This window comes from Sturnira hondurensis, unplaced genomic scaffold (genome assembly GCF_014824575.4).
Source record: "Sturnira hondurensis isolate 20B ecotype Veracruz unplaced genomic scaffold, ASM1482457v3 Scaffold0016184, whole genome shotgun sequence".
NCBI classification, from domain to species: Eukaryota; Metazoa; Chordata; class Mammalia; order Chiroptera; family Phyllostomidae; genus Sturnira; species Sturnira hondurensis.
In genome coordinates this window covers 3,029,873-3,042,051 of record NW_028088815.1, presented here as the reverse complement: position 1 = coordinate 3,042,051, position 12,179 = coordinate 3,029,873, and the positions used below count along the sequence as shown (strand labels likewise).

General features: G+C 34.1%; 1 protein-coding gene across 2 annotated transcripts in view; it reads left to right on the top strand.

Moving 5' to 3' along the window:
• Positions 1-12,179, top strand: part of PCCA (propionyl-CoA carboxylase subunit alpha) — a 468,144-nt gene that overhangs the window by 155,149 nt on the left and 300,816 nt on the right. For both annotated transcript variants that reach the window (XM_037065798.1, XM_037065799.1), the window contains 3 exons: positions 1,415-1,493; positions 8,540-8,642; positions 9,821-9,915. In XM_037065798.1, the coding sequence (XP_036921693.1) occupies positions 1,415-1,493; positions 8,540-8,642; positions 9,821-9,915 (277 nt within the window). The remainder of the gene's footprint in view (positions 1-1,414; positions 1,494-8,539; positions 8,643-9,820; positions 9,916-12,179) is intronic.

The following is a 12,179-nucleotide window of genomic DNA, read 5'->3' as shown; positions in this document are numbered from 1 at the left end:
ACGGAATTGCTTTTCCTGCCTCTGTTTTTGCTTTTGCTTTTCCTGCCTAAAATGTTCAAATCCTGCTCATCCTTTATAACCTCATATAAATAGCCCTTTCTAGAATATGCTTTTCCTAATTTCTTTTCTCTTACTTTCCTATAATTCTTTTCTGTATTCCCAATGATAGAATTATTTCAGTACTTTCCTTTTCCCTAGATTATAATGTAAGAACAGTATGTTAATATTTCTTCTTCTCACTACACTGAGCATTGCTTTTAAAATGTTTCCCTACACAAATCTATCCTATACAAACATAACCAGCATCAGAATTTTTAAAATTAACTTAATTATGAAACAGTAAGCAAGTGCCTTTTTAACTCAGTTGAAGTAAGAGTGCTGTTTTATGGTTTAGAGGTCAAAGGTTTTATGACCTTTGGTACTTTCTCTTCCCTTTTCCTCTAGGATCCTATAGTAAGAGTTCAGTGCTCTTAGAATGTCGCAGGCCAGGAAGAGCCCTTTAAAGGTTCACTACTGACATTTTTTTAGAAACAATCATAAACAAGTGGTCTCAGAATGAATATCTCCACCTTGGTTTTCAGAAAACCTCTAAAGAAAACATTATAGCTTTTCTTGATAAATTGTTACAGATGACTCATGCTGTCAAAAATTTTATTTTGTAACAGCTAAGTGAAATATTAAATCTTACTAACAACAGTTTTTATGAATTCATTTTCTCTTGTAAAACTATACCTGGAAATGTCCTTTGCTTTGGGCCTTATGTTGTATTTTCATGATTCCTATTAGTTTAGGCATTCCCTGTTGAATGAGTGGAATTAGGGTAATAGCTTGTCCATTGATGTCAGCAAGCCCTGGAGCTTGTGCTCTAGCCTATAATATTATACTCAGTGCTTGTTTTTTTCCAAAACTGTGATGTCAGTTCTTTCTGGTAAAACCTGCAAGGGTTTATTGTGACTTTTCTGATAAAAATACCTCAAGTACTTATAAATCATTACTTTTGAAACAAAGGAATTTAGTTTGTTATGCATGCAAATGGAAGTTGGGGAAATCATAACAGTGTGTTTATATATGTGTGTTTCCTTAATGCTATAAATTGCTTCATATATCTTTGGTTGGTTAATACTGTATTTACTCCCATTTTTGAAAGTCATTGTCAGATATTTTATGTTTTCTTACTTTTTATTTTATTAGTGGACAAAGTGTTATATTTACTGATAGTCTGCTTTTTAAGTGAACAGACTCTTACTTTAAAAATACGTACAAGATCATTACACTGGTGTTATTTTCCTGACTCTAAAGACAGGAGCTTTAAATAAATTATTGTCTTCTTCGTTGTTGAACATGTGGTCAGTTGTCATGTTCATGCATCCAAATGATCAAAGTCTGAACTTGTCTAATTCTTCCCTGCTGTTAGGCTACCCTGTCATGATCAAGGCCTCAGCAGGTGGTGGTGGGAAAGGCATGCGAATTGCTTGGGATGATGAAGAGACCAGGTGAGATACTGTCTAAAATATACTTTTGACGAAATTATAGTTACTAGAGTTTTATTACACTGACAAGTAAACAGATATCAAAATCATAATGGAATAATTACAGTCACTAGTATTTGCTCTTTTAGGTAGGAAAAAATTGAAATTATGTAGAAATACTCATATATATTTTGACGATTTTGACTATTATAGGAAGGTGTTCACTTTTTAAAACGTTAACAAAGGATTATCTTGTTTTTACAATGTATTTCTAAAAGTTATAGTTCTGATTCTTTTTTCTTTTCTTTTAAAGATCATTTTACTTTTTAGAGAGAGAGAAAGGGAGAAAGAAAGAGAGGGAGAGAACATCAATGTGTAAGAGATACATTGATCAGTTGTCTCATGCCCCCACCTGGGGACCTGGTCTGCAATCCAGTCATGTGCCCTGATGGGAATGGAACAAGTGACCTTTCAGTTAGCAGGCTGGTTCTCAATCCACTGAGCCATACTAGCCGGGGCTGATTCTATTTTCTAGGCAAAAGTTACTAACACTTAGCTCTGAAATTCTGAATGCAGTCAAAGATTTAAACCACATAATTAAAAGTAGCCATAATTTCACTTGTTTATTGCTTAGTATGTACTTGCTTTTGTTTCCTTATCTATAAAAATAGTGAACTACATTGATAGTTTTATAGTGTAAAATATATTTCCTTTTCCGTGTGAAATTGCTATATGTTTTTGCAGTATACTCTTATAAATTTGGAGCATTTTTTAGTAGTAGTTTCGGAAATTAAAAGTAACTTTAAAAAAACCAGTGCATTGATGATATTATGGTGATTATAAAATAATTTTTTGAAAAACTGCCCAGTATGAGATGTTTTAGGGAACTCTTCAAATTTGTGTTCTTATTTATTTTCAGGTTTGGCAGTAAAAGAGACTTATGTCATTTTTTTGGAGAGGGGGTTAAAAATCACTGAATAATTATTGTTTTCTTTGAAAAGGGTTTTATTTATTTATTTTTATAGATAGGGAAATGGATGGGAGAAGAACAGTGATATGATGTGAGAGAGAAACATCAATCAGTTGCCTCTCATACACACCCCACCCAGGGACCAAACCCACAACCCAGGCATGTGCCTTGACTGGGAATTGAACTGTGACCTTTTGCTTTGCAGGATGATGTCGAACCAACTGTGCTACACTGGTCAGGACTAAATAATTGTTGTTGATGTTGCCTTTCCTGCCCTATCTCTATCTAGAAGTAATTTGGTCTCCTAGGCAGTTAATTCTGCTTCTCCTTTTCTTTCCCTTTCCACTCCCCTAAATTCCTTAAAGACAGAATACTGGAATAGTTTGTATGAAAGTCATCCATTACAACCATAATTCAGAAATTAGGTTCTAAAATGAACAAATAAGCTAAAAATATCTCCTAGAGGCAGTACATTACTTTTTAAAATCTTATGGGAAAGCACCACATCGCAGACTTACACAGAGTTTTAATGGTAAAAGAAAAGTGTCTCAGAGCACCATTGTTTCTTTGGTTGAGTGTCATAAAGTAATTGGCTTGTCTTGTGGAGTGATGATATGGTGACAGACACAGTATAGGTCTTTAAACCTCAGTCTCACTCTCAGAGTGTCATTAATACCAGATATTGACTGAAGTAACATCAGATTCTGCTCTCCAATCTTAAGCTTACCCAGCAAGAGTAAACCCATTGTGTGGATGGCAATATTTGTTGAAGCTTACTATGTGACAGGGACTGTTTTAATAATGTTCTAGGAATACAGCAAGTACAAAATCAAACAAAATAATTTGTTCCTCCATGCAGTTTATATAATATATCAGGAGTTCTTTGGATTCATAGACCTATAGAATTCAAGGGCTGTTCATGTATCTAGATAAAGGGAAAAAAATACACATTTTATTCACTAGCATCTAATTGCAATTTAGCATTCTCTCCAATACAGGTAACAAACTGTCATGATAGTAGTATCTGAAGAACTTATCACCATTTAGGAAATCATATACAGTATTATCACATTACAGTTGTAGATATCTCTAGGTTATACTGATTGTTAAATTTGTTGAAGCTTTTAAAAAAATTTTATTTATTTATCTTTAGAGATGAAGGGAAGGAGAGAAGGAGAGAAATATCAATGTATCGTTGCCTCTTGTGATTCCCCTGCTGGGAACTGGCCTGCAACCCAGGCATATGCCCTGACTGGGAATCGAACCACGATCGTGTTGTTCGCAGGCCCGTGCTCAATCCACTGAGCTACACCAGCCAGGGCTTGTTGATGCTTTTTTAATGCACAAAGAACCACATATATCCAAAATACATTTTCCAAAACACCTTGATACCTATATTTCAATATAATTTATTTCCTCTGCATTTCTGCACATTTTCTTTTATGCATTTTAAATCATTTTAGGCTGTATTTTGAAAGTTTATATGATTCAGCAAAAAGGATCATGGCATAAAAAGGTTCAGAGAACCTATACTGATAGAAAGATATAAACAATGAACAAAATCAAAGTAAATTATATACTATTGTGAAGATGATAAGGAGTATAAGAAAAACAAAGAAAGAAAGGAAGAGACATGGGGAAGGTTGGAGGGAATTCTCATTCTAAACAAGATGTCATAATTGTCTTCACTGAGAATGCATATCCTAGCAAGGAGAAAAGGATCAAGGCAACACCGGAGCCCTTGATGAAGGAACATGTCTTGAGAGATCCAGGAACAACAAGGTGACCAGGTAGTGGAGGGAGGGAGGACTAGAAAGAGATGAGTCAAGGGATTTTGGATGCTATGGGGGAAGATTATGTAGGACGTTGTAGGGCTTTCTTAGTGAGATGATTGGGAGCATTGGAGGATTTGGAATAGAGAAGTCACAATCATGAAACTTCAACACATTCCTACTATTACTTACCTTTTTAAATTATAAAATATTTCAGTAGTGATGGAAGGAGATTGACTTCAAGTAGAAAACACACATTAGACTATAAGGGGTGGTGTAGAATTCTAAGTCTCAAACTTAATTTTTTAGTATATTTTATTGATTATGATATTACAGTTGTCCCAATTTCCCCCCCCCCCTTTGCTTCCCTCTGCTGGTACCCTACCTCCAGCAATCTCACCTCTTAGTTCATGTCTGTGGGTCATGCATATAAGTTCTTTTGGCTTCTCCATTTCCTATACTGTACTTTACACCCCCCTGTCTAGTTTGTACCTACCATTTATGCTTCTTATTTCCTGTACCTTTTCACTCATTCTCTTCTCCCTCCCAGCTTATAACCCTCTAAATGATCTCCATATCTATGATTCTGTTCCTGTTCTAAATGTTTGCTTAGTTTGTTTTTGTTTTTGCTGTTTCAGATTCAGTTATAGTTGTGAGTTTGTTGTCATTTTAATGTTCATAGTTTTGACCTTTTGTGTTTTCTTAAATAAGTCCCTTTAATGTGGTGATGATGTGTTCCTTTAGCTTTACCTTGTCTGGGAAGCACTTTATCTGACCTTCCACTCTAAATAATAGCTTTGCTGGGTGGAGTACTCTTGTTTGTAGGTCCTTGCTTTTTATCACTTTGGATACTTCTTGTCAGTCTCTTCTAGCTTGCAAAGTTTCTTTTGAGAAATCAGCTGCCAGTCTTATGGGAACTTCTTTGTAGGTAACTCCCAGCTTTTCTCTTGCTGCTTTTAAGCTTCTCTCTTTATCTTTTACCTTTGGCATTTTAATTATGTTGTGTATTGTTGTGGTTTTCTTTGGGTTCAACTTGTTTGGTATTCTGTGTGCTTCCTGGACTTGTATGTGTATTTTCTTCACCAAATTAGGGACGTTTTCTTTCATTATTTTTTCAAAGAAGTTTTCAATTTCTTGTTCTTCCTCTTCTATGGCATCCCTGTGATTCGGGTGTTGGCACTTTTGGAGATGTCCTAGAGTGTTCTTATACTCTCCTCATTTTTTTTATTCTTTCTTCTTCTTTTTATCTGAAGAAACATGCAAATGTTTCTTACCTTTATATTTTAGAGCCTTGGTTAACCTTGAAACATTTAAAGTCAGGCTGGCTGTTGTGTGTGGGTGGAAGCAAGCATAAGGGCAGGAGGAGGCATATTTAGTTTCATTTTTACCACAGAACCCATTTTATTTGACTTTTGTCTTTCCAAGTTCAGATGTTGAAATTATCTGTTGTGCTTTACTTGTAACTCCTTTGTGCCAAATGGACTTCTCCATGGGTGGCTTCGGCTTTCTCACAATGTGGTAGCTTTTGACTTTTAACATAAGTACCCAGTGGTCCAAGGGCAGTTGTTTCAAACCCAAGTGAAAACTCTTTAACTATTTCCTTCCAAATTTAAGAGGAGGGGAATTAGACTCCATTTCATCATGAGGGAGTAGCAAGATTCTTAGAAAAACATGTAGAATGGGAGATGCCATTGTGGCCATGACAATTGGTTACTGCTTCTTAGTAGAAAAGAATGATGTAACAAAGATTTTAAACAACTTAATGGTTTTATAAGGATGTGGATTTTATGAACTTTAATTTTTTTCTTATTTTCCCTTTCATATGCATGCCACTATATAACAATTTTACTGAAGGCCTTAGCACTTACTTTTGATTATGCTTTATAGGATCTCACGTTTCTCATCAGTCATTTTTCCAGGGCTACTCTTAGTAACAAATTCTTTTATGGTGAGAATTACCCTTTAGTGTCTTGGCAATGAGATTTGCTGTGCTGATGACCTATTTTAATTTAGAATTCATATTTTCAGAAATCACTAAATTTATTCATATATTGGGCATCATTTGGTAAATTATTTAACCCTTTCTAGGTCAGTAAATGCCATATTGATTTAAAATATGTGCATCTAATTAATTAAAGTACACATATAAATAATTTTCTACGTAAAATATTACTCTCTTCAACTTGATAAATAAATCATCTCTGAAACTTTGTTGAGATTAACAAGAGTATGACACTATTAGCTTTAATGATACATGTTCTTCATTTAAGAAAATTCTTTATGTCCTCTATAATTTGGAAAAATCAAAACGACACAAAACTTGATAGAACAGTCCAGAAAAAAGTATTTATCTTCTATAGTCACCAAGTGTTAATGTCTTGCTGCATTTCATCTACTGTCTCTTTATACACCTTCCTTAAGAAAGTTATTTTTGCATCTTCCACTAAAATTATAGCACTTTTCAGAAGAAAACTTAGTAGCCATTAATTGCTTTATTATTTTATTTTAAGGATTGTCTACATTTTGTAACATCTTTCCTAAGTTTTTCCAGGAGGGTAGCATCTATGACCTGTTTTAAAATTTTTAGAACATCTGAAAGATTTTTAAAAGAATAGTGTATCTTGTTACTTTATTATAATTAGAGTGATAATCATGAAGGTTATTGAAAGTAAATTCATATTTTTTTCATAATAACCTGACTTTCTTTTTCCTATCTAAATTTAAATGAAATGTTATGGCACAAATGGCAAATTGTTTATGTCTACATTTTGGAATAGTCCACTAGAATTTAGGTGCTAGGAAGGCAATTCCTGTTTTATTTTTTATATCCCATCACCTAAATAGGCACCAGGTACAATGTTTCTTTACTAGTATATAGTTACTGAATGAATGTATAACTGAATTAACATTAATAAAATTAATGTTAACATTAATAAACTTAATGCAATTTTCCATGAGCTCCAAAATATATATACTTTCAAATACTTTCAAGTGATACTTTCAAATTTGATAAATTATTTGAGTGACTTTGCTGTTTTAACTTTTGATGTTCTTCAAATGCAAAATGAAAGCATTTCAGCCACTGCACCAGAGACAAACTGTAAAGTGATATGGTTTTTCTTTGTGAGAATCATGTTGGTTATTGAAAACAATGATTCATTGTGCTTTAGTTTCTTTGAGGGTTATAGTTATGTGAGATCTAACCTCCATTCCTCTAAGTCAAGGAAGTAATGGAGGGACTAAGAAAAATCTGTTAACTTTTTCAACAACTCTGAGAGATAGGAATTTTGAAATTCCTATTTTGAAATTTATTTTCTAATCAGTGTTTACTTGCAATGTTGAATTTTTCAAACACAAAACAAATGAAATAGTTATTTCTAATATTTTCAGGTGGGGCATTTGTAAATGAAAGGATTAGAAGAATTGTAATGTTGTATGTTAAATATAAGTAATCTAAAGAATACAAAAGTATTAATTACATGTAAGAGGAGTTAAATTTTGTATGTTGAATATAACAATGAATGGAAAATAATGTACTCAGTTTTAGGTAAGCAAGCTTGAATTTTTAATAGGCTGACTGAATAAGCTCATTTTTAGTGTATGAATATATTAAGTATATTTTAATAAAAGTGATTTCAGTTATAGTTTTGGAATAAAATATAAAAAGCAACAATTAAATTTATATTTTTATTTTCAAAAATTATACTTTTTAAGTTATTAATTATGAAAATTTTAAAGATGATAAAATTGTAAGGATCTGTATGGTTATATAATTGTAAGGATCTGTATGGTTTCATTTAGAGGTATATTTCAAATATCAGGAAATCTTCTTGAGGATCCTCCTATTTGCTGTAGTTCTGTCCCAGCTATGCATTTGGCCATGTCATTTACACTTTTGTGTGCATCTTTTAACTTTTGAGTCTAGTGCATATATACTTTTATACTTTTTATTAATGGAATTAAGGTATATTAGGGTTGAAAAATGGAACTTTATATGATTAGTATGGTTTATTAAAATCTCAGTTTTAATAGTTGGTGAAATAAATATCAGTATTACTGTTTAGATATAAAATCTAGGATCAAGGGAGTTAAATCACTCACTTGAGGTCACAGAGCTAAGTGGAAGAGTTATACTTCAATGAAAGTCAACTTAGTTATTTGTACATTAAATGACTTTTTCTCTACTTTGTCCAGAAGTAAGCCAAAATAAATAAATACATGTATGTGTGTGTGTGTGTGTGTGTGTGTGTATGTGTGTGTATGTATGTATATATATTGTATTAGGGCTATGTTTATTTTGTTTATTGTTCTTCTGTTTTCCTTTATAGGGATGGTTTTAGATTTTCATCTCAAGAAGCAGCTTCTAGTTTTGGTGATGATAGACTACTAATAGAAAAATTTATTGATAACCCTCGTCATATAGAAATTCAGGTTGGTACATTTTAGGATGTTTTCTAATTATTATAACTTTAAAATTGTATCATTATTCCTATTGGAAACACATCTTTTCTTCTGTTTAGGATGACTGTAAATCGTTTCGATATGTTGGAATGAGTACAAATTAGAGAATTGCATAAATTCATAACCTACCTTTGGGATCTGTTATGCTTTTGTCAAAAGTGCCAGAACCTCAGTATAGGGAATGATATAAAATCCCAGCTCCAGAAAGAAGCTGTCCTGAGATGTCCGGACAGGCTAAGTATATTCTACAAATACACTTTGTCTTCTGACATTTGGTCCTTTCAGGGAATTTGTAAAAGAAAAGTGCTTGACCTGGATTCTTGTTTCATTTTAGTTGACTAGATGTCTGTGTGGGTCACTATGACAGGCACTGCAGTAGAAGCTAGTTGTATAGAGATGAGGAAATCATATTTTCTACTTAGAATAAGATTTTAACGTAACCATTAAAATGATGGTGAGGGTGTGATTTCAGCAAAACAAAATGGATTTTTTGAAATGAAACATAGAAGGAAAAGGAGGCAAGTCTGCTGAGGTTTTCATTTTATGTTAGAAATGCCTTTTTGCTAATATTATACATTATGGCTATGAATTGATATGTGATCATTAATTGATTGAAATTAAATGAAATTGATTAAATTGAAGTTCTTAAGGGCAGAGACTAGCCTTATTTACTTGCTATCCTCAGCAACCAAGCCAGTGCCTTTCATATTACTAATACTCAATAAGTGTTAACTTATGGTAAGTAATTATATATTTATATAAGTTTATTTTAATTAGGAATTCCATATAGCATGGGTGATATTTTTAATACAGGTGAGCATGTCTCCCAGTAGTTGAAATAGCCAACAAAGATGTTTCCCTCCTGATCTACACTTGGAAGTTTTTTATTTACTTATTTCTGGGTAATTTGTACACAGGATAAAGAGAATTCAAGGAAAAGTAAGCATCCCTTTCAATCCTTTGAGGTTTACAATCCGTTTGGGGTTATAAATATAAAGTTTTTCTCTATAACATCAATCGAAAGAGGAATGAATATGTCCTGTGAGGTTCAAACATTAAAAACCAAGGGTGTTATATAGGGAAGTGTTAACTGGGAATGTGCTCTATGGGTATGGCTATATAATTTTTGAAATGGTATTGTGTTTCAGGTTTTAGGTGATAAACATGGGAATGCTTTGTGGCTAAATGAAAGAGAGTGCTCAATTCAGCGAAGGAATCAGAAAGTGATAGAAGAAGCACCAAGGTAAGAGTTTCTCCTGATGAGCATTTATAATAGTCTGCTTTTATATATTTCTTTTCTATTTTATTGGCTGAACTTGCTTTAAGAGTCATGGTAAAACGTATATTTTTATAATGAAGAATTTGCTACTTGATCTTCCTCACTTCTTCAGTGCACGAAATGAGAGAATGCCTGAAAAATAAATTGGGGCTTTACTGGAGCAGAATTTGGGTGGATAACCACTATGAAGCCCACAGGCTTCTAGGTAACATAGATCCTGTGGATGTTTCTGGGCATGTGGAATTTCTGGTATGCATGCTTTTTATGCTTTCCTATTGATGATGGTTTCATAAAGTTGATCCCAAATTTCCCGAATTTGTCCTACCATGAAAAGGTTTCTGGGCATGGTTTTAGAAATTTCTTAATTTATCAGAACTACTTTGGCTACTTCTCCACTCTACCTTTCATGTGTTTGAAATTCCTTTCACTAAACATCATTTTTAATTTGATGATAGGTTGGTATTTTTAGATATTTTGGCTTTCTGTTATTTTTTTTAAATCCCCAGTTGAGTATATATTGTTATTTTTAGTAATCAGCCTATAAAGAATATAGCCAATTATAACTTTCATCAGCCTAGTCATTGTGCTTTGATGTAATATATGCATAGTTTCTGAAAAGAGTAATTGTGAATATGAATGGTTAATCACAGAGTAGTGGTAAAAATGATATTTTACTTTAATTACATTAGTTATTAAAATATTATGTAGTATATTGTTTTATTATTTTTAGTTTTTTTTTTAATCAACCATTTTTTACTAGGTGTTAAAAGGATTCAGAGGTGCTGGGCAAAGGTCATGGGCAGGAATGTGGAGTCCACACTGGGCCCTCTTCAGAGGTTACTTTTGTCAGGATTTATGTTTGAGTGCCTCATAAGAGCAGCAGGAGTTGAAAAGCACATAAGCTGCTGAAATGCCAGCAAAGCTATTGTTCTTCACGTTGACATATTTATTGTTAATTCCAGTAGTAACTTCTTTGAAACACTCCAGGAATGACTTTAAGGGTGAAACCCACATCAGTATCCAGTTTGGCAACTGCCCTATTAAGACATCCATGAGTTTCTTCTCTTTCAATGGTATGACTGATGCCATCTTGGAAGTCCAGGCACTAGTGCTCAATATGGTGTAGTGTTTAAAACTACCCTCCCCAAACCCTTTGCTACTTCTCTTGTTGAGGAATTGGGGGAGGCATCTATGTTTCCTCCCCCTCGTTCTATGCCCTGTGGCTACTTGACCAATAGACTACATAAAAGTGAGACTTATGAAACTGCCAGTGTTTACTTCCTTGTCTCTTGGGATACCACACTTAAAAATCAGCTACTATGCTTTGAAGAATAATCTACTATTGCCTAGCCTACATGGGGTGGGGCCCACATGAGGTGAGGCCCTAGTTGATAGCCCAGGACCAGCATGTAAGAAGGAGGGAAGGAAGGAGAAAAAGCAAAAGCAACTTTCTATTGTGTCTTTAGGAAAGTTCCTAGAACATGTGTGTGTTGATTGCTTGGCAGTGATCTGAATTTTGACACTTTGTTAGAGAGGCTGGGAGATAACAGTGCTTAGCTGAAATTCCAGTCATGTGGAAGAAGGGGACAGTGGATGCTGGTAGAAAGTGTCTGATACTACTATTTTTTTCAGTTTTGTGTTTTCTGTATTACTTCCAATATAATTAACTTTCTCTTTTTATTTAAAACTCACTCATGTCTTATTTGGGATAAAAATCTTTCACAGACTTGAAATCTTAAATCATGATTTTTGTTTCTTATCTCTCTCTCTCCCTCTCCCCTTGTTACCTAACAAGGGTCCGAGGGGGGGCAATACTTGGCCCACCAAGGGATGCCAAAAACTACTTCAGAAAACAGGGGCCCCTCCCAAGGACGATACACTAATATCTATAGGGCTCTTCTGTCCGCTGCCAATTGGAAAGACATCTCTCAATGCCAGAGATTTGTGAAAGGAAACAAAATGTTTATTTAATGCTATTCAGGCCTAATGCCTTCCTTAAAATATTAAAGTCTTTAAGGGTATACACCTACACACACACACACACACACACACACACACACAGCGCTCCCTTCTCCCACTGTCCCAACTCCCGGTACCGTAAATCAGGAAAAGAGTACACGTCCGTTTTTCAGGTCGCTGGCACGTGAGCTGTGTCGCCTGCCTGTCCAGGCAGGATCTCCAAGTAATCCAAAGTCATGTGGCACCTTTCACTGGCAAGAGTTCTTTGT